The sequence below is a fragment of the Amborella trichopoda genome, chromosome 9, assembly GCF_054954075.1.
Source record: "Amborella trichopoda isolate Santa Cruz 75 chromosome 9, AtrichopodaSantaCruz75HAP2 v2.0, whole genome shotgun sequence".
NCBI classification, from domain to species: domain Eukaryota; kingdom Viridiplantae; phylum Streptophyta; class Magnoliopsida; order Amborellales; family Amborellaceae; genus Amborella; species Amborella trichopoda.
Genome location: NC_142344.1, coordinates 18,860,108 through 18,884,194, shown reverse-complemented (window position 1 = coordinate 18,884,194; position 24,087 = coordinate 18,860,108). Strand labels below are relative to the sequence as shown.

General features: G+C 34.5%; 1 protein-coding gene across 1 annotated transcript in view; it reads left to right on the top strand.

Annotated features, from left to right (window-relative positions):
• Nucleotides 1-14,849: 14,849 nt before the first annotated feature.
• The window catches only part of TIM13 (translocase of the inner mitochondrial membrane 13), a 38,663-nt gene continuing 29,425 nt past the window's right edge, over nt 14,850-24,087 (top strand). Inside the window, exon 1 of the mRNA XM_011625885.3 lies at nt 14,850-15,096. Within this exon, the coding sequence (XP_011624187.1) occupies nt 14,986-15,096 (111 nt within the window). The 5' untranslated portion in view covers nt 14,850-14,985. The remainder of the gene's footprint in view (nt 15,097-24,087) is intronic.

The window sequence follows — 24,087 nt, the reverse complement described above, 5'->3', positions numbered from 1 at the left end:
GCCGATTCGACCGATTCTCTAATCCAACACGCCAATCCACCAATCCGACATGGTTTTTAGGGTGGACGATCCGGATCGCTGATCTTTTTTTTTAACCTTGCTTTTAAGTATCTTAGAACTCTCTTAACCAGCTTCCAATGCTCAATCTCATGGTTGCGTTGGAACCGGCTAATCATGCTCATGGCAAAGGATAAGTCAAACATTGTTCATGTCATGACGTAGATGATGGACCTTATTGCGCTTCTATAAGGCACTCTTTCTATGACTTTCTTTTCTTTGTCGTCTCTAGGGCACACTTGATTGTGTAGCTCTATCTTATTATCTATAGGGGTCGCCATGGGCTTACATTTATCCATCTCAAATTTTTCCAGTACTCTTTTGATGTAAGTTGCTTGGGAAAAAGTTGAATGGTTCTCTCTTTTGTATTTCTTATTATCTTTATAGCCAACCCATATAAAGCCTCCCCTAGATCCTTCATATCAAAGTGTTATGCAATGAATTTCTTTGATTCTGATACGAGAGCAATTGAGCTACTAACAATTAACATATCATCAACATATATAGAAATGAACACAACATCAATCCCACTTTTTATAAATACACAAGTCTTTCCCATTTGGGAAGAAGCCTATTAGAGATAGAGTCTCTTGAAACTTGCTGACTAATGTGATGTTTGTTTTAGGTCATAGAGGGATTTTCTAAGTTTGAACACAAGGTTCCCCTTTACTTTTTCTTCAAATCCCTTGGGTCGTTTCATATAGATTTCGTCATCTAAATCCCCATTTAGGAAAATTGTTTTTGCATCCATTTGATGGACCTCAAAGTCAAAAGTGGGCTACTATGGCTATCGGGATTCTATGAATGAAAACTTTACAACTGGAGAGAAGGTTTTCTCATAGTCTACCACTTATTTTTGGGTGAAGTCCTTGGCTATCAACCTAACTTTATATTTTTCTAATTTCCCCTCTGAGTTCAGTTTTTTCGTAAAAAACCACTTGTATCCAATTGCCTTATGATTTCGAAGTAGATGTACTAGTTCCCAGACAAGGTTTTGGTTTATGGAAGTGTATTCATCTTTTGTGGCTTCTAACCAATGGTTCTTTCAGTTATGGCTTATTAGTAAGTTTTAGGCTCATGATGTGCTTCATCCCCAATCCTTTCAAAGTGTTCCGCAGGTAGGTAAAGTGTTCAAGGTATTAAGGTGGTCTACTAACTCAGTTGCTTCTTTTATGTTTAGGTTCGGAATCGGATTCTCAATACTCAACCTTGTCACTAGCCATCTCATAGAGGTCTGCTTGCTTGAGACTCACTTTTGCTTCGAGGAACTCAACCTAAAAAAGATGGGTCTCTTGGCTCTCAATAACCACCCCACTTTCAAGGTTGATGAATCGATACCCCTTACCATGGTCAGGGTAGATGATGAGTATAAACTTGATGGTTTTGTGATCTAGCTTTGTTTTATTTTGGTATGAGATCAGGACATTGGCAGAGCAACCCCATACTCTTAAGTGATTGAGAGAAAGAATACTATCAGTGAATATCTCGTGCGGAGCAAGAGGAGCAACCTTGGTGGAAGTCTATTTCACGATATAACATGTCGTAAATACTACTTCTCCCCAAAAGTCTAGGGAGAGCTATGCATGCCCCACATATTTCTCATCATTTCTACCCAGGTTTTATTCTATCTCTGGGCAATTCTATTTTGCTCTGATGTGCAGGATTTGGTGTATTTGATGGATAATGTCATGCTCCAGGTCCCTAAAGAGTTCAAAGGAGTACTCACCACCCCTATCGGTCATTAAGACTGTGATTTCCATATTTGTTTAGTTTTCCACCTCAGCTTTGTATTTTTTGAATTTTTCTATGGCTTTAGATTTTTTGCGCACCAAGTATATATGGCCATATCGTGAGTGGTCATCAATAAATGTGATAGGGTATTTATTACTGTTTTTGGTAACCACATTCATTGGACCACAAATGTCACTATGAATGATTTTTAATACGCTAGAAGTTTTTTGTGCCCGGTGGAATTTTTTCTTGTTAATTTTCTTTGCACACACGACTCACACACTATTGATAACTCTCCTTTATAATTATGAAGGATTCCATCTTTTCTTAAATCTTTCCATTCTCTTAAACCCCTACGTGCCCTAGATGCATATGCCATAAGAAAACATCTAAATCATTTGAAGACGAGACATAAGCCATATCCTTTTTTATTTCAATCGAGTAGAGCCAGTTTACAAGTTGACCGGTCATGATAATGTCATTGCAGTTTTATACAATCACCTTTTTCTTCATAAAAGGTTGGTGATAAAACTGGCCCTAGCCATCTTAAGAGCCACAATCATGCACTTTCTCATGTCAAGAGCACAGAGTAATTGTTTTAGGATGAAGACCTTTCTAATATTCATCTCAAGAGCATAATCACCAATACCCAGAACATCATTTTTTTTATTGTCCCACATGAATATACGTTGCTCATCCAACCCCACGAGAATAAAAGTGCGGAAGCCATCCTTGGTGTTTGTCACATGAGCCATATCTCTCGAGTCAATACATCAAGATGTTCTCGGGGGTCGGCTAAATATGTCTCAAATACCACACATTTAAATTCTTTGTTGGTCCTAGTATTTTTGTTGGACTGACAATCCCTAGCTATGTGGCCCACTCTCTAGCATATGAAGCAAGTTCTAGTTTCTCTCTCTTTCTCTTGTTTTCTCTCTCTCTCTCTCTCTCTCTATATATATATATATATATATATATATATATATATATATATATATATATATATATATATATATATATATATATATATATATATATATATTCTCATGTCTTCATGTTTTCATCTTACCCTTCCCCTTTTTAGGCTTAAAGAAAGTTTGAAATTTTACCATGTATACTGCATCCTTTAGTACTGATGCATTATGCAAGTTCCTCCTATCTTCCTCTCTTTTAAGTAACGTGATGAACTCCTTCAATTTAGGAGTCGTTTCTCAGACAAAGAGAGATGTGACGCAAGTCTCCCAAAAATTAAGGAGAGTGTTCAGCAAGTGAACCACTTGCATTGGTTCCAAGGGTCGCATCTTGATAGCCTCAATCTCTTGAGCAGGTGCTCGAAAAGTATGTACATATTTTAATATCTTTGTTCTTTCAACCATTTTAAGATCGTTGTACTTCTTCATACCCATTGATTGCCTCATGAGGGAAGGATCTGCATATTCCTTATCGAGCCTCTCGTGCATGTCTTTTACAATCTTGATTGACTTATACTTAGATGCATATGAGTCATTCATAGAGCAAAGTAAGACATGCCTAGCATGCATACTCTTATGCATCCATGAAGCGTGTACATCTCTTGTAGCTTGAGATAAATCACTTCTAGGATGGTGAGGGCGATGCTTAGTTAGTATATCATGCAAACCCTCCTCATAAAGCACATAGTCAATCTCGCTTCCATTAGTAGTTTGTCTCATCGAACCTTTCAGTATTTAAAATATCAGAGATAAAACTACGTGCAACCATATTTCTCTTCCCAAAGCAAATACAAGACTTAAATAAAAGAAATAAAACCTCCTAATGGCAGCACAAACCTCACTTTGATATAATAAAAGTTGGACAAGGTGATATAGCACTTTGTATACAGTTTTTAAGTTTTCTTTTTCTCACCGACTAAAACACTGACAAAGGACCAAGTACAATAAAATCATTCAAAATAAACAAATAAATAATCAAAAGAAGTTCTTATTTGTTGCCACTAATTATAAAATATTTTACTAAATGAATAAAAATCTACACAATATTTATGGGAATAAAAAAACATAATAAATAAAATACTGCAAATCACAAAATAAGATGTTGGAGGATTACCTCAACCAGACTTAGTACACCCCACACTAGGTCTCCTCTTCCAATGGCATATATGATGAAATGTCTATCTCAAATCTACCAAGTATGGAAAGCTAAGGCTAAACCTTTAACAATATGAGAGTATGGAATGACTATGGAGCAAGGCCTAGACCTGTCTAGTGTATGGGGCATGCCCCCCTTTTTTGGCCTAGTTGCGTGTGCGCCTTTTCTCTTTCTAAACTAAGAGGGGTGAAAGAGAGATCTTAAATGAGAGAAAGCTTAGGGGTTGGCGGCAACCCTAGGAGAGAGACAAAAAGAGAGAGCAATGATAGAAGAGATAAGAGGTGTAGAGATTTATGGGAGAGAGGGTCCCAATTTATAGAGTTTCTAGGGGTTAGAGTTTCTCTAAGATTAGTCATCCTTAGTGAGATTAGATCGAGACCATTGATCATAAGAGACGTGTGAGGTGAGACATCTAAGCCATCCAATTCTTAAATCAATCATAATTATTAAAAAAAATGTCCTAGAACCTTATCTTTCAGCTTCCTAAACCTAATCTCCAAATAATGAAATATGTAAAATATTATCAATCTTATTTTAACTTTTCATAATATTCTTACACATAATATATTGATTGAAATCAATCTTCCATTATTTCAAATCATACTATATTATTTCAACTTGACTTGTAAGCCTTGGTGGCTTGACCATATTTTCGTAATTAAGATTTCCATTGAGTGGGGCGTGCCCACCCTTGGTGGCGTCATGTGGGCCCACACAATTTCCCCATATGATATATTTTATGGTAAGCTCATAGCTCAAGGAGTGCCCCATATAATTAGTGATTAATAAAATTTATAAAAGGACTTTTAGTATAGTAAAAATAAATATTATTTCTCTCTGAATATATTAAAATACTGAAAATTGAATATCTCTTAATTTATACATTCATTTTACAAAAATAAAATATCTAGATGCTCATAAAAATTCAAATAATCAATTTAAAAATTATTTAATATCAAAATAATTAATTTAAAATAATTTTATGGGAATCGGATCGAACTAAGTTTAGAAATTAGAATATCACTTGAAGCACTTTATCTTCTAATGTAGACTATAATCCACACTTGCTTTCTCAAACTGACCTAGCAGTTCTTATAACCTACATACCTCTGCAAGGGTTCATGATTGAGCTTCCAAAGTCAGCCAATGTACAAGATAACACAATCTCAATTTATAGATTTCAAGTTCTCCCTTAGAGACGAGTCCAATATCATACAGACCTGCTATAACTACAGCTTTATGGTTTATATGGGTAATATCTCACACATGTATATGTTTTACTCTCAATGGTAACTCACGTATCTGATACGACTATCATATGTACATGTCATACGATGGTTTGGTGATGAGGCTTTGGCCCTTTTCCGTAGAGGCCTACCATCACAGACAATGGCCACATAGTCCCTCATTGTCTATGCTCAGGTATGATTTTTCCAACTCGATTGAAGTTTGAGTATCGGCAAGTAGCATTTGTCTATTATGATCTAGAAAGAACCATACTCCCATTAGAGTTTATGAAAATGTTTCTATACTTTCCCTATAACATAGAAGATCTATGCTTCCCCTACCATCCAGCCGTCCAATTTTCATCAAGAGAGTCATTTACCATTTGATCTTAGATCCGATGTCTTAAAGTATTTTATTTATTTTTATTTTAGTTGTATGAATATGAAATTTGGTACGTGTCATCTTCTCATTGGGGAAAACCTATAAAAAAATATTAAAAATATTTTTCAATAAAATATAATGACCAAAATACCCCTTGAAACTTTCAGGGGTATTTTGATCATTTTATTTTATTGGAAATATATTTTTTATGTTTTTCACTAGTGCGAGTTTAATAGAATATTGGATGTCCAAAATTTGGTATCAAATTAGTTTATAGAAAAAATTAAAATAAAAGAGTATAGAGACGTGACATTGTGATTGGGACAATCTTATCCGTCCATTCACAATGGATGGTTGGATAAGGGGAAGTATATAAGTTTTATGCTGTAGCGGAAACATATAAAGCTTGCCTTTGAGTTTATGTTTTACTATATCAAATATTTGAATACAAGTTATCATATGGCTTTTAATGGCTACAGAAACTCAACACATATAATGACAATTCTTTGTATTGGGATATTATCGTTTTTGTCTTTTTAAACAATACTTTAATATTTAAAGATAATATCTATTATGAAACAGATTTTTATTGAGATCAATAAATATAGTTTCAAACTATATATAATAGAAAATAAATATGCAAAAAAGTTCACAAATTGCAAAATAGATAGGAACTTCTAATGTACATTAAAATTTAAAATAACAAAATTCATTATCAATTTACATATATTGTCAATTCCACGCAAATTGATTCTCATTAATCTTAATTGATATTTTTAGAGCGATTTTTTGGTAAATGAAATATTTCTTTTCAAATTCGAACTACTAACTTTTCTTTCAAATTTCATACATATTATTATCATCAAATATTTTTATTATAATTGTAGCGAAATGCTCTAAAATGATAAATTTATTTTACTGGGACAATATTAGAGGTGTTATCAAACACATAATAAACTAAAGATAATTTCAATTTTTTGGTCATTGTATTTTTTACAAATAATTTTTTTTATATTTTTATTAGGTGCGCCTTAATGAGAAGAACACACATCTAAAATTTCAAGTGATTTGGATTTGTAGAAAAAAAAAAACTAAAATTCAAACACTACCGGACATCCGTGATCATCAGATCGGCCTAAAATCAATCTGAGACGTTGGGCTCATATGTTCATATGAGCTAGAAAAGATGGGATTAGACCACTAGCTCATATGAACATATGAGCCCAACGTCCCAGATTGATTCTAGGCCGATCTGATGATCATGGATGTCTGGTAATATTTGAATTTTAGTTTTTTTTTCTATAATCCAAGTCACTTGAAATTTTAGATGTGTGTTCATCAAAAATAGGTAAATTTTTGAAAAATATCAAAAAAATATTTTACGTGAAATAAATCGACCAAAATACCCCCAAAAAGTTTTAAGGGTATTTTGATCATTGTATTTTTAGCAAATAATTTTTTTTATATTTTTATTAGATGTTCCTTGATGAGAAGAACACACATCTAAAATTTCAAATAATTTGAATTTGTAAAAAAAAATCTAAAATTCAAATACTACCAGACATCCGTGATCATCAGATCAGCCCAGATTCAATCTGGGACATTGGGCTCACATGTTAATATGAGCTAGTGGGCTAATCCTATCTTTTTCCATATATATATATATATGGAAGAGACTATAAAATACCTATGAGCGAAAATGAACAGTATTTGTGCCCATAGGCTCGGTGCCGTCCGACTTTTTCGGACAACTGGATTAAAGACCGTCACATACTTAGCATGTCCGTGGCGGTCTATTACGGACACAGCAAGTCCATGATGGGATTTTTTTCACTCAAATTTGAAGCAAAAATATGGGGTGACCGCCACAACTCCTGTAGTTTCGTGGCGGTTTTTAGGCAAAACCATCACGAACATACGTGACGGGGGCGAAACACTATAACACTTTGCCTATAGGCGTTTTTAAAACTTTTCCATATATATATATATATATATATATATATATATATATATATATATATATATATATATATATATATATATATATATATATATATATATATGAAGATGCTATGGTATGTCGATTCATGTATCTCTAAGTAAACACCGAACGGCCCAGATCGAATCTGAGCCGATCAGACGATCAGGAATGTCTGGTAGCTTTATATTTTTTATTTTTTATTTTACATATCGAAATGATCTAAAAATTGGAGCATGTATTCATAAAAAATAGGCGAATCTACAAAAAAATATCAAAACAATATTTTACATGAAATAAATTTACCAAAATACCCCCAAAAAGTTTCACGGGTATTTTAGTCAATTTGTTTTTGTGAATTATTATTTTTTCTACATATCGAAATGATCTAAAATTTTAAGAGTGTATTCATAAAAAATAGACGGATCTACAAAAAATATCAAAACAATATTTTACATGAAATAAATTTACCAAAATACCCCCAAAAAATTTCAAGGGTATTTTGGTCAATTTGTTTTTTGTGAATTATTTTTTTTTTTTTTGTGAATTATTTTTTTATATTTTATTAGGTGCACCTCACTAAGATGTATACACGCTCCAAATTTTAGATCATTCCGATTTGTAAAAAAAAAGATTAAAATTCAAACACTCTCGGACAACTGTGACCGTCAAATCAGCCCAGATTCGATTTGGGCCGTTGGACGTTTACTGTAGGGGTCTGCATATGGGCGTACAAGAACTTTTTCCAATATATATATATATATATATAAGTCTTCCCAACACCATTAGGGGAAAATGAACAGTGATTTCGCTTATGCTCATCACCGTCCAAAGTTTATCGCACGATCACGATTGTCCGGTAGTGTTTCATTTTTCATATTTTTTCTATAATCAGAATGATCTGAAATTTGGAGCGTATGTACATCTTAATGAAGAACACCTACTAAAAATATGAAAATATTTTTTTATAAAATATAAATTGACCTAAATACCCTCATAAAGTTTTAGTGGTATTTTGGTCAATTTATATTTCAAGAATTATTTTTTTTATATTTTTATTAGATTATCTAATGTTTGATGAACACACTCTCCAAATTTCATATCATTCTTATTTGTTGAAAAAAATGAAAAATGAAACAGTACAAGACAACTGTAATCATACGATGAACATTGGACGGTGATGAGCATAAGCGAAATCACGATTCATTTTCGTCTATAGGTGTTGCGTGTATATATGTGTATATATATATATATATATATATATATATGAAAAAGATAGGGTGTATAGCTTAGCTTAGATACGCTAAATGCGCCAATTACTCAGATTAAATCTAGGCCGATCTGACGATCACAGAGATCCGGTAGTATTTGAATTTTAATTTTTTTTACAAATCTAAATCACTTGAAATTTTAGACTTGTGTTCATAAAAAATAGATGAATATTTGAAAAATATTAAAAAAATATTTTACAAGAAAAAAATTGATCAAAATACCCCTGTAAAGTTGCAAGGGTGTTTTGGTTAATTATTTTTTGTGGATAATTTTTTATATATATGTTTATTATGTGCACCTTGATGAGAAGAACATACATCTAAAACTTCAAGTGATTTGGATTTGTAAAAAAAAAATTAAAATTCAAACACTACTGGACATCTGTGATCATCAGATCGGCCCATATTCAATCTGAGCCGTTGGCGCATTTAGCTTATCTAAGCTAGGTTGCACACTTTAGCTTTTGTCATATATATATATATATATATATATATATGGAAAATACTAGCGTAGGCATTTTTAATATTTTTATTAGATGCGCAGTGCGCATTAATGAGAAGAATAGACGTCTAAAATTTCATATATGAATAATGAGGTCGCGTCCGTTAGATCGACCCAAATTGAATCTGGGTTGTTAGGCTATATGTAGTTGTAGTCTAATGTGCATACAATGGCATTTGATATATATATATATATATATATATATATATATATATATATATATATATATAAAAGATACTACAAAATGCTTATAGGCGAAAATGAACAGCGATTTCGCATACCCTCATCACTGTTCAAAGTTCATCGCACGGTCACGATTGTCTAGTAGTATTTAATTTTTCATTTTTTCTATACAAATCGGAATACCTTGAAATTTGGAGCGTGTATTTATAAAAAATAGGAAAATTTACAAAAAATATCAAAAAAAATATTTTACATGAAAAAATTGTTCAAAATGCCCCCGAAAAATTTCGGGGTATTTTGGTCAATTTTGTTTTCACGATTTTTTTTTTTATATTTTATTAAGTGCGCCTCACTAAGATTTACACACGCTCCAAATTTCAGAACATTCTAATTTGGAGAAAAAAAAATGAAAAATAAAACACTACTGGACAATCGTAAATGTATGATGAACTTTGGATAGTGATGAGAGTAAACAAAATCACAGTTCATTTTCGCCTATAGGCGTTTGGAAGACTTTTCCTATATATATATATATATATATATATATATATATAAGGGAAGAAAAATCACAAATTAGAGAAAAGTAAAATAAAAAAAAACGAAGAGAAAATGAACATAAAATAACACTTATCTCACGAAGCCGCATGAAACACTCCTCACTTTAATACATAAACAATGGTTAACAGATAAATTTTGTAGCTGATAACTAGAACATTTAGGTAGCCCATTAAGAATAGAAATGATAATATGGTGTTAGCCTATAACTCAAAACCCACTTTTGAAGTGGAGGTTCCTAAACTAAGTTCCAAATCATTTATATTGCCACTTCATGTTCTCTAAAAAGGGAAAAATACTTGGAGCTCAGACAATTCTTCAAATCCACCACCATCTTGAATAGAATTTGGACCATCCATCTCAATGACCTTTGGAATGAACACAATTAGCAATTAGTTGGAGGCCATCAAAATGTTTCCTGGCACTAGATTTGTTTTTCTTGATGGGTATTTGAGGTGTTACCAATACCTCCTTACAAAATATCATCTAAAGCCACGGCCCTACCAACCCCTCATCATTAAGAAAAGGGAAAAGTTTATATGGAGCCGAGGTTCTAAACAATCAAATTTGAGCCTACCTCAAAACTTTCGGAAGAGGTTGTTTTGATGTCCAAATATCTTCAAATTGATCATCTCAACATCAAGATATATGGATATGAGAAAAATAAATAAAATTTAAGTTTTGGAAATAGTGTATTTTGTAACGCATTTTTGGGCCATCAATTTTAAATATTTTAATGTATTCGTAGATTTGTCAATCTACACTATTTTTTAAGCTTTAAACTTTATAAATAAATATAATATATATTTTAAGGCTATAACAAAGATATCTAGTATTGAAACCACATTTGTCAACACTATTTGAAGGTAGGCTGTAATTTGATTGTTTAGAGCCTAGGCTCTATACAAACCTCACCATTAAGAAAAAAGGTGTGGTTTGTATAAGGCTGAGCCTAAAATAATCCAAAGCATACCTTTAAATGGTGTCGAAAGATGTTGTTTCAGTATTGAAATGTTTGAAATGGCCTAGAATTTTTTTTTATCTTTAATTATAAAATTTAAAGGTTAAAAAATAATGTAGATCGAGTAGATCTACGAACACTTGAAAGTCCTGAAAATTGATAGTTCAGAAATGTATTACAAAATGTACTATTTTCAATACTCAAAATCTATTTTTCTCATTTTTATATATCTTGAAGTCGAGATGATCGATTTGAGTATCTTTGGATAGGTACATCTTAATTTGATTATTTAGAGCCCCACGCGTATATATAAACTTGTTCCTTAAGAAAATGGTCGCGGTTTTCATAGAGCTGTAATCTATAAAGTTTGGAAAGTGGACCTTAAACCTCGGCTGGAAAACTGAGTCTAATTGCCAAAAACCCTTCTAATGCCTTGTAGATATATTGATGGACTTTAAAGTTCTAACGTACTGTAGATTTGCAGATTTGTAAAGACTTTGAAATACAAGACCCAGAAAACTTACTGCACGATGGACCAATTTTATAAAGGGAAAGGTGTCTATACTTCCCCTACAACATAGAAGATCTATGCTTCTCTTACCATCCAGCTGTCCAATTTTGATCAAAAGAGCCACTCACTATTGATCTTAGATCTAATGTCTCAAATTATTTTAGTTTTAGTTTTTTTTTATACAAATTGTATGAATATGAAATTTGGTACGTGCCATCTTCTCATTGGGGAGCACTTCTAAAAAATATTAAAAATAAATTTTTGATAAAATATAATAACCAAAATACCCCTTGAAAATTTCAAAGGTATTTTGGCCAATTTATTTTATTAGAAAAATTGTTTTTATATTTTTAGCCAGTGTGAGTTTAATAGAGGATTGAATGTACAAAATTAGTTGCCAAAATAGTTTATATAAAAAAATGAAAAATAAAATAGTGTAAAGACATGACATTGTGATTGGGGCAATCCTAGCCCCATTCAGAATGGATGATTGTATAAGGGGAAGTATATAAGTTTTATGTTGTAGGGGAAGCATAGAAAGCTTGCCCTTTTATAAATCAAAATCTTTTTCTATTTGGGTGCACTTAAACAGTCTAAGTATGGGAAACCTCCGAACCTAGTCAAACAATGTAATTTTGGTGTCGAAAATTTCAACTATACCTAAAAACCTAATTTATATCTAATTATAAAATTACAAACTCAAAATACGGTGCATATCAAGCAGATCTACAAACACTTGAAAATTTTGAAAATGGACGGCCTAGATAATGCGTTACAAGATGTACCATTTTTAAGACTTAAATTCTCTCTCTCATTTCCATATCTGTACATCTCGAGGTCGAGATGATGAAGTTGTTGTTCAATGGTCATATCGTGGTCGAGATGATGAAGTTACTGGTTTTTCAGTATTAGAATAAGCATTTTCAATGGTTTATGAGGCGCGCCTTGTTGGGTTTATGTGGCCTTTAAAGGCCTTATGAGTGTGTATTGAAACACTTTTACTATAGTAAAACATAAACTCAGTGGGAGTGTGATCCCTCGAGGACCATACTGAGCAAATGATGTTTGCTTATGCCGGATTGTACTTATCGATCTAGGCCAGTCTGTTGGAAAACTCAAGGTACCTGGGCATAAAGAATTAAACCGAGGAGGGTTTTGAGTTAGCTCTTGATGAAGTCGAAGCTTATGCCTAGATGAGTGAGCCAAAGGACTGTGTGACCCTTGTGTATGATGGTAGGCCTACTGAGACGGGGGTTAAAACCTCATCCATGTTCCATCGCATGACATGCATATCGATAGATCGTTTAGAAAAACCAGATATCCACCTTTGGGTCAAGCGTATGCATGTGTGAGATATATCCCTATGCACTATAGAGATGTGGTCGCATTAGGTCCTGGTGACCTTGACTCGTCTCTAGGGGAAGACCTGTAATCCACGGACTGGGATTGCGACCCCTTGATTCATTGATCTGACTTTGGTGACCCGCTAATGAACCCCTGTTTGGACTGTGAGTCATGGGAAATACTGGGTCGGTTCGATAAAGCTAGTGTGGTCTGTAGTTCACAGTTGAAGGTGGAGTACACCATTATTACAGATTAAATTCCTAAAACCATATGGATCATTTCCCATCATATTAATTGTATTCATTTTATTATTGAAATGTTTTTAGTTTTATTATTTGAATTTTTATGAATCTCTCAATACTTTATTGGACTTATAAAAATACAATTATTAATTTTACAATATTGTGAAAAGTCATATATTAAAATGTTTAATTTTAAAATTGTTTATAAAATTCCAAAGGGTGCCCAAAGTGCACATTGGCCTACCATGTGGCATGTGGGTGAGGGCCCACATGTGCCACAAAGGGGAGGCACTCCCCACCCCTTGGATTCTCTTGTTACTTTGTGTTCAAGTTTATTAAATATAGTAACTTTGATTTGTGGCATGTGGTCAAATCTTGGAAGGGAAATATTGACCTTATCTTATTTGGTAGTATTTATTTGTTTGATAATTATTGACATATCCTTATGGAAAATATGACATGGATCATGCAATTTTATGGAATGCATGATATTCATTTTATTTAAATATATTGATAGAAAAATAGTTTAAGGAAAGAGGGATAATGGTCAAAGCACCTTCCATAATGTTGATGACCCATTTATGGAATGGATGGCTCAGATCTCTCACCCCACAAGTCACCTTGATCAACGGTCTAGATTCAATCTCATAAAATAGACAAACTATGTGAAAACCCTAAACTTAAATATCCACTATAAATAAGGGTGCTTTCCTCTCAATCTCTATACATAACCTCTCTCTCTTCTCACTCTTTCACCTCTCTCTCCTAGAGGGGCATGCCCTACTCTCGCTCCTCCATATTTCTCTCTCTAACTTCATCTCTCAAAAACCCTAAGTAGTACTCTCTCTCCTCTTTAGACCTGAGAAGATAAAAATTAAAGAGAAGCCTAGTTAGTTTTGGGGGTTAACGTTTAGTAGAAATTTTAAGAGTGATTATATAGTTTGGCCAAAATCAGCAATCTTGGTTCGAGATTGAAGCTAGACCTCAAATCCCGCGCCATTGGATGTGGTGACTCGGTGTGGAGTGTAAAAAGCCCTGTTCAGGTAATCTCTGGTATCTTTTCTGTTATTTGTTTGTTCTTTTATTTTATATTGTCGAGCACAATATTAGGTTGTATGAATGACATTAAGTAGTTGAGATTTATATTATTGATGTATTATTTATGTTTGGAATTTCTATTGTTTGTAATAAGACCATCTGTGAGTGGTATTGTTGCCAAAATTATAAAGAGTGATTATTTTTTATAAAAAAAAAAATTATATTTGCCCGACAAAAGATCATATATGTCTTTCTTTCACGCCTTAGTATGCCTTAGTATAAGTAAGGGACACTCGTTGTTTTTTCCAAATCCATGATCATGTCTATTATTCTATGCCAAAATTGTGGCATCCTTCGAGATTTGAGGTGTGGCTTTCTGAAGCCGCGGACCTACGAAATACGCTCTTGGGAAAAGTTATACCATGATCTAACACATTTTGCCAAAACCATGTCTGGTTCTTACCGTCCAATTAATTTACTTATGGTTTAGATTGATTCATGACTGTAGAGATCGGTGGCAAACCCAGTCGGAGGACCCAACAGCGGTCCCATTCAATCCCATTACCGTCGATCCGTTGGTTGAACGCTAGGGATCCTCCAGACAAAAAGTTTTGTCTCCTATAGTCCACGGGAGCAACCAATTTGTAAAGCTTATAAAATCATGGGCCAGATCTAACCGACCATCATATTAGACGGTCGAGATGCATTGCGCATATCTAAACTCCGAACTGCATCCTCACCGGCCTTCGTGCTCACCTCGTATACTTACGGCGTAGGGTTTTAGCGCCTTGAAATGGCGGAAGAGTTTAAGGCCAGGGCAGAAGCCGGGTTCTTCTTTCTCTAACATATTTTCTTAGGAAAACATAGATTTTGAGCCATGGATTTCTCTTCTGCTTCATCAGGCTCGTCCTCTCCCCCTTCCACAGAGGCTCTAATGGACCAGGTCAAGACCCAGCTAGCTCAGGCTTATGCGCAAGAATTCCTCGAGGTTGGATGCTCCTTTGTCCCCTTCTATGTAGCTCCATATATCTATCTAGGGTTCTTATTTTCAGAACCTTGAGTTTCATGATGATGGTTAGGGTTTCTGCTTTTTTTTTTCTTTTGGTTGCTTCTTTCATTTTGCCTCCTTTTTTGGTATTTTTTGTCAATGCATGTGTTTTTTTGTTTCACGGTTGTTTTTCCAGTTAAATTTGTATGTTTGAAATGGTGGCTTTTGTTTTCTCTTTAAAACAGCGATGTAGTTGTTATCCATGGATGTAAAGCATGTAGAAGTTATTAGCAGATGTCATGATTTTGTCGTCGGATATGAGTTCTTATTTGATTTGTTTAAGTGGAAGTAGAAGGGTGGACATGTAGCTTTCAATGATGAAGAATTTCATTATGTAATTAACTACTGGAGTCATCAAATACTTAGTGAGCAGCAAACTTACATTCTTTGAATTGGAGATTACTAATGCTCTATTTATTATGAGTTGTGAAGTGTGAGAACATGAGTAGTGTTCATGCAATTAAACGTAGAAAGGTCTCGTAGTCTTCTTTCAATGTGCATTGCTGCCATTGAGTGGTTTTCCGCAGCTAGTTGTTGCAAATGTTTGTTGAGTATTTTGGTTATTTGATAAATATAGAAACGCATTATGGTGATGTTGTTTGTGAGGATAATGTACTTGCTCGCAATTTTAACTTGGCAAAGGAAAAACAAAAAAACATGGGTCTTATTGTTTTACGGTATTATGCCTACATAGGCAGGGGTTGTTTGCTTGCTATTAATATTGTAACCTAATGAAAGGTACTGCGTTATCTGTTCTGGGTACTAGTAGAAAAGTATCTATTTTGACTTGGTTTGCTATGTTCTCTTTCCTTTATTTCATTATTTTGAGCCTTGGTAGAAATACAGTTAGATTGCTCAATAGAAGTCCTTTATAGTGAGGAAATGGTGAATTCCTTTCATATATCTTCACCAGTGACCACATACATGTGGCTGCATGGAATTCAAAACCAATTATCATGCCTTTACATATGGTTGCATGGAATTCAAAACCAATTGTCATGCCTTCTTTCATCATTTTTGTTTGATAGTTTTTTTTTTATTTTTATTATTTTATTATTTTTATATATATATATATATATATATATATATTTTAATAGCATTGAAAGGATACCAAGTATAAGGATCAGAACATTGTATAGGTGTGAGCAATCGATACAAGTTTCTTCCATAATTGATATTATCCTTTTGCTTCATAACAAGATAAATGGCTTAGTTATGATAATTAAGTGGATTTATTGAAGCTAAGTGTTTCCATATAGTAGATATTGACTTTATTATACACAGTAGTTATATTCTCCTAGCTCTTCAGATCAAAGCAGCCATTAATCTTGTTGGTTATCCACATAGTCTCCTGTTTCAAGCATTGTTGGATCTGCATATTTTCTTTCCATAGATCTAATTCCTTGGTTTATATGTTTATGCTGGCACATTCAATTGCCTCTAGTTGAGATATTTTGGTAAATTTCCCCTTTATACAATTCTTGGCTATAATGGTAACTTGTAAGGGCTATCATTTTTCTTTTAAATGATCAGTTGTTTGGGTTATTGATTTAGATCAGTTGTTAATTTTAGTAAGAGTTAATCATTTGTGAACGATGATTGTCTAGTATAGGCTACGCATCACTACCATGATGGAACCAAATTCTCTTGGACTGCTCTCTTACGTTCTTTTGTTCCCTCCACCATCATCAGTGCCCTGAATAGCATCAGTTCATATTTTATATATAGTCACAGTTTCTTTGAGCTTATATTTGGTGCCAAAAAATGTTTTTATGAATTATGATCATTTATGTAACATTCTATTTTGGCTTTTACTCCCATTGTATATACTTCTCAGCTTAAACTTATGGCATGAGCTCGTTTCATTGTTGAGACTCCTCTTGGCTTTACCTATCTTTTCTTCAGAGCACACATGATGCCTATATAAGAATCATCATAGTAAAATTGCACAATACAGTACAATCATTTGTCTTTAGGCTAGATCATATCTTCTATGGGATTTATTAAAAGAAAAAAAAATTTCAATTGTACACCATTTCATACATTTTGAAAGAAACTGTATTTGTTCTCTCATTCCTCCTTCTTGTTGCTTGGATTAGCCGCATTTTTAATTGAGCAATACATAATGTGATTAACCTCGAAACTTCATCAATAACATGACCTAGAATGGGTTTTTACAATGAAATACGCCAGCTCATAAATCCAGAAAATATCCTCGATGCTCCCAACACATTTCTATCATTAAGCTTAATTTTGATGGAGATCTTTTGGTAACCATAGGGATTTCATTGGAATTTCAAGCACCATGCAGGCATGATGTCAAAATCATTCTGGGGTGTGATTGAAGTTTGGCTAATCATTGCCAAACAAGATATCTCTGCTAATTTAGGACAAAGGGAGTTTGATTCCTGCACAAGTGTAAAACATAAGTTGGGTCTTTAAAAAAACAAATAAATGGGACAACAGGGTTTTGGGTGTATCGAGGTCTTGTAGTTCAATTAGGATTGGGAAATTTGAGGACTAAAACATGGTTATCAGATGCAGCTACATACTGCTCTATGCAACTGCATAGCAGCAGTGAGAACCTTGGTTGCACCACATATAGCCCATTTAGGCTTGCTAGATGTCCCCTCCTAGGCAGCTCATGGTCTGCATACTTAGGCACATCACATCATGTGACATAGTTACCAAATGCAGTAGGCAGATTCAAAGATCTAGGGGTTTAATGTGCCATGATGCTCGACGCTGCCTTAACATGTGCAGATCACCTCCGATGTGTCAATAAATTAGAAAAATATAATACAATGGAATACTATGAATATATGATACTACACAATTTAATTTTGTATTTATCCTTAATATATTGGTTGTCTGAGTCGGTGATAGCCTGACAAAGTGTAACATAATGTGTTATCTCTATTCTCTAACAATAGTATAATACAATTGACATGTGAAATAAATAATTCATCCCATTCACTAAATTAAATAAAACATATACCAGGTGACCAATGAGCACTTAGAAAACATATTAGCACCTAGCAACCAAAATACTGTTATATTGTAGCTTGTAGCATATATCGAAAATGTAAATACCAAATGGTCATCACATGTCATCCAAAGACCAAAAGCACTGCATAAGAACATAATGTCCAAACTCCAAAAACGCAACAGTTCATGACACACACACATATAAAGACAACACACTCATATAAGCCACCATATGTATCTTCCTCATTCGAAGCTGAGGCTGTAAAGCCATCATTGTTTGTGTTATTGCCCATCTTTTCTACATATCCTTCTTCCTCAATTTCCTTTGAGGTACTTGCCTCCTCCTTGATCTCTGGAACCAACATGGACTAATTCTTCTCCTTTGTAATCTAGTAGTAGGCCTTAGGTCTTCTCTAGCCCCCTTAGCTTGTTCGATTTCCAACCAAGTCAAGTCCTCACCCTTGAACATGATGTATGGTCCATTCACTTGTGCCATCGGGTTCATCAATGACAATAAGGTTGACATCCATGTGCTTCTAGTACCTCACCTAAAGGTGTTCATTCCATACAAGTTTTTAATTAATAGATACGTTTTAAAACAAACTTTTAAAGAATTCCAACTATTCTAAAAGACTTGTATTAGTAAATAAAAAGTTAATTAAAAATAGATATTATTTTAAGACTCAAGGAGAATGTATTCATTAATTCATTATCATTTAATTATATTATGATGAGGCACATATTGATGCAATTATAGCTTTATGATGTGGTTTTTTTTTTTTTTGATAAATGTTAACTTCATTGTGATGTAGTTATGCACGAGATCCTTAACAGTAGGAATTCAGTCCCACGGAGATCTTGACGAAGTACAGCTCGACCGTGATGGGATCCCCACATTAATGAGGAGATTTTAGTAGCAATGGTTCATTATATCACACATATACAATATCACTTAGTTTTCTTTGTTCTAGCCCTTTCCTTTTTGTACTACAAAGTTGTGATAGAAAGAAAGGAAACACGCAAAGGAGAAAAATGGTTAGTTAGCAAAAGCATGCTCAATAGATTTCTATTTTTCTACAATCTAGATTTTAGGAAATTGTAGAAAGACTTGCACGTTCAATTTTCAAATGTGCAATTGCATCTTCAACCAAATGACCTGCATGCAGTGTAATAAAATGCAAGATGCTGCCCTGATGCGGTGGGGGGCCGATGCGGCCTGGATGCGGGTGCATCGCGATGATGCTGTCAATAAATGTAAAAAATTCTAAAAAATCTAAAAAAATAAGTTAATGCATAGAAAAAAAATATGAAGGTGATATATGTGATAGTAGGTATTTTAGTTTAATGATTAACTTCAAAACTATTAGCTGTCAGAGATTCTATATCCAGTTATCCACTATCCCCTGATAGAAACTAGAAACTTGAAACCAACTTCATAAAGCATTCAACAATCAACAATCATAAGCACAAATTTGCACCATTAGCACAACCATGAACAACCATAAGTACAACCAAAAGCACAAAATAGTGATATTACAAAATACAAACCAAAAGTCAAGCTCAAGAAGAGTTAATAGTTAATAATTTAATACAATCATCCATTTTGAGAGTCAATTTTGAAATTTAAACTTCATTTTTTCAAATATCAATCAGACAAGTCATCTTGAGAGTCGTCATGCGCATCATCAATATCATCCTCGACGGCCTCCATGTATTCTTCTTCATCGGTATCCTCTGAGTCAGCTTCCTCCTCGACCTCTGAAGCTAATGTGCGAGTGCGACTAGAGCCAGCAGCTCCTCTACTCCTTTGTGCTCTAGTGTTAGGTAGATCTTCATTAACCCCTGTTGCTAGCTCGACATCAAGCCATGTAAGATCCTCACCCTCAAACAAACGCTCTTGTCTTAGATCCACGGTCCACTCACTTATGGAATCATCATCAGTTTCATATAATTGAGCTTCGTGCGATTTTCATACCTCTCCCTAAGCCGCTCGTTATACCGCACATAAACCAAATCATTCAACTTTTTTTGCTTCAACCTATTTCTTTTTTTGTATGGAGCTGTGGTAGAAATTTGAAATCAGATAAATTAGATTTTAGATTAGAAAATTGAAATTCAAGAAATAAGGATTAAGGAATAAGGAGTAAAGGACTTACATGCTCAAATGCACTCCAATTGCGCTCACAACCAGATGAGCTACATGTGAGATTCAACACTCGAATAGCGAGACGTTGTAGATTTGGTGTCTCGCTTCCATATAATGCCCACCATGCAGCTGTATAATATTTTATAATTTAGAATATAGTTAAAAATTAAGGGTATAAAATAAACAATGGAACTATACATAAAGTAAGAGACAAGTAAGATTATTTTTAGGCTTTTGGCCTTTACCTGGATCTGTAGGGTCCCTATTTTGAGTGTCAATATCTCTCCCAAAGTTTCCCACGGCTAACTTGAACTTAATCAATTCATGGCTCTGGATCTCATCCTGGATATCTTTGTCTGACACTAACCTCTCCAGCACATCTAAGAACCCAGCATTTATTACACGATATGACTCAATGAATGGGTGCTTGTAGTGAGAAGATGGGTTTAGAAAATAACCGGCTGAATAGAGGTGCCTGTGAAGCTGGGTATCCCATCTCCTATCAATAATTTCAAGCATAGCCTTGTTTATATTTTCATCATCCTTTAAAACATCTTTTATTTCAGTTCTTGCCCTAGTCATTGCCTCATGTATATAGCCCATGACGGGCTTCGCATCACCATCAACCAGTCGAAGCACTCTCACTAAAGGGTTAGCCACCTTCAATGCAATAATTATTCAACTCCAAACAGATGTATTCAAAATAATTTTTTCAGCCTTTCTCCCATCCTTATGCTTTGACCATTTGCTTTGACTCCATTGCTCTGAAACAAACATGGTCCTCAAGGCACTTTTTTGCTTGGCTAGGCTTTGAAGAGTGAGAAATGACGTGGCAAATCTAGTGATACTTGGTCTCACTAATTCCCTCTTCTTTGTAAAAGACCTCATCATGCTTAGGACTATGGTGTGATTGTAAATAAATCCAAGAACAAACATAGCTCTTGAAATCACCCCACTAAATAAAGATGTTGTACCCATTTCCTTAAGCATAAGATTAACACAGTGAGCTGCACAAGGTGTCCAAAACATATGCTTCATTCTCAAAGTTAAGAAATGCCCAGTTGCAGCATAGTTGGCACTATTGTCAGTGATAATTTGTACAACATTTTGCTCCCCAACAAAATCGACAATCTCATCCATCAAGCTAGATAAGTATATACCATCATGTGACTTGTCTGATGCATTTAATAGACTTAACAAAAATAGTACCTGTTGGGCAGTTAACCAAAAAATTAATGAATGCCCTTGATTTTCCATCGGACCAACCATCACACATAATAGTGGCCCCATATTTCTCCCACCCTTCTCTCTCAGAAATCAAAATTTTATTCACATCAAATACAACATCCTTCAACAAGGGCTCCCTAACCTCATGTAGTGAAGGAGGAATAAGCCTTGAGCCATATTGCCCAATTGCCTAGACGATACATGCAAAACTATCCAGAGTTATAGTATTAAAAGGAATGCCGGCCATGTAAATCCACTTTGCAATCCACTTACATACCGACTTCCTTTGCTCTTTCTTATATTTATTGTCAATTGTTGTTTGTTTTGTTTTTTTCTCTCTCCTGAACCACAATTTCGGGGTTAAGGGTGAAAAAAGAATCCATTGGCCCCTTAGAGAGAGGTGTTCTTCTCTCAGCACTACTACCAATATTTATAACCCTCTCTCTTGAGGTTGGAGTATGAGTACCCCTTTGCCTCATAGCAACTTCAGACATATCATCATCATCATCAACATCATCAAATAATTGCATATCATCAAGTAATTCCTTTCTTTTCCTTTTTTTGTTCTCTTTATCTTTTTTCAATCTATCCAAATATTCTCTAATCTCCTTTTTTATATCATCTGTAGCTTGTGGGCATGCTTTTACATTCTTAGAAATTCCGGCTAAATGCTCTTTTTGTCAAAAAATACCACCTATAGTATTTCTACAGAGCAAGCATATCACACAATTTCTATCTTTCGGATTTTTTAGTTTAGCATATTTCCAAGCCGGATCCTTGTTATTAGAAGATTGGGAAGAAGACATTGCCCCAAAAATAAGTATAACAATATTATTGTACAAGAAGGAATAAAAAGTTACCGATTCTGTGAAGTAGTGCTCGATTTCTTCATGGTCTTTGAAATCCCCAATTTCTTATCACAAATTCACCTTAACATCCCCAAATCAACAATAAAGGCATCAAATGAACATCCAAGTATCAAACAACCGCCAAATCGAAGATTTTCTTTCGATTTGATGCAAAAAAAGCCACAAAAGTGGCTGGAAATCTTCGAGTAGGGGGTATAGTAACCCCCCAAACAGTTTCCCTAAACATTGGAACAAAAAAAAGACCATTTTGCCCCTCCTTGATGGGCAAAATCGAAAAACAATTTCGTGGAAACAGATGCGGGCAAGATGCGGCCATGGTGCGGGATGCGGCCATGATGTGGCGCATATGCGGCCGCATCTGTCAAAAGCGCATATGCGCCTGAATGGGATGCGGATGCGAGTGCATCCTGCATGATGCGGCCGCATATGCGGCGATGCGGTCGCATTTTAAAACATTGCCTGCATGTGAGGCTCAACACTCGAATGGAAAGATGTTGAAGATTTGGTGTCTCGTTGCCATAAGACGCCATCCATCCAGCTGCATATTTAGACATTTAATAGAATTAAAATAATGTAAAGAAGAAACAAATACTGAAATTCAGACTTCAATATTTTCATATTTTTGGTTACCTGTGTGTAGTACCCCTATTCTTGATCGCGATATCTTGTCCAAAGTTCGCTAATGCAAACTTGAAATTGATCATCTCATGACTCTAGATCTAATCTTGTATAGCTAGATCAAGGACCGACGCCTCAAGTACATCTAAGTACCCTCCATTTATCGTACAATTTGATTTAATGGCCAGGTGCTTGTAGTGAAGAGATGGATTAGAAACACATCCAACTGCACGGAAGTGCCGGTGAAGTTGTGTGAGCCATTTGCTATCCACAATATCAAGTGTAGGCTGCTTTCATCATTTTTGAGAACCAAATTGATCTCTTTTTTTGCCCCCCATGGGGGGTTTTGAATCACCATTAATGAATTGGAAAACTTTCACTAATGGGGGAGAAATATCCAATGCATAGTAGACTGCAGCCTAAAAAGATATATTTAGCATGATTTGCTTTGATTTTGTCCCATCCAGAGTCTTTGACCACTTTCTTTTAGTCCACTTTTCTAAGGTGTACGTGTTCCTTATGGCATCCCCTTGATTTCATAGGCTTTGAAGAGTGAGATATGTTGTGGAAAGTCTGGTTAGTCCTCTCTCACTTTTCTCTCTCTTCTTCATGATTTCCCTCATCATGCTTAAGACTAAAGAAAATGTTATTCTAGCGAAAACCAATGATAAACTTAGCTTGGTAATTGTCCCTTTAACCGTGGGTATCTTCCCCATGTCTCAAGCATGAGTTTTAGAAAATGTGCCTCACAAGGAGTCCCGAAAATATGCTTCCTCTTTATTGTCAAAAGATGCCCAGTTGCAGAAGAATTGGCACCATTGTCTATGACGATTTGTTTAACATGCTTTGCCTCAATTGGGTCTACATTGTCATCCATTAAAAGATGCAAGTCAGTTGCATCATGTGCCTTGTTTGATGCATCAACAAATCTCTAAAAAAGTCCCTACCGGTCCCTTACCAAAAAACTAAATAATTAGCCAAGACCTTCCTTTAGAAAGTCCATCACACATGTTTGTCACCCTATACTTCACCCTTCTATCTTTTTGGGAATTCAAAATTTTCTTGATGTGTTTCACTAAATCT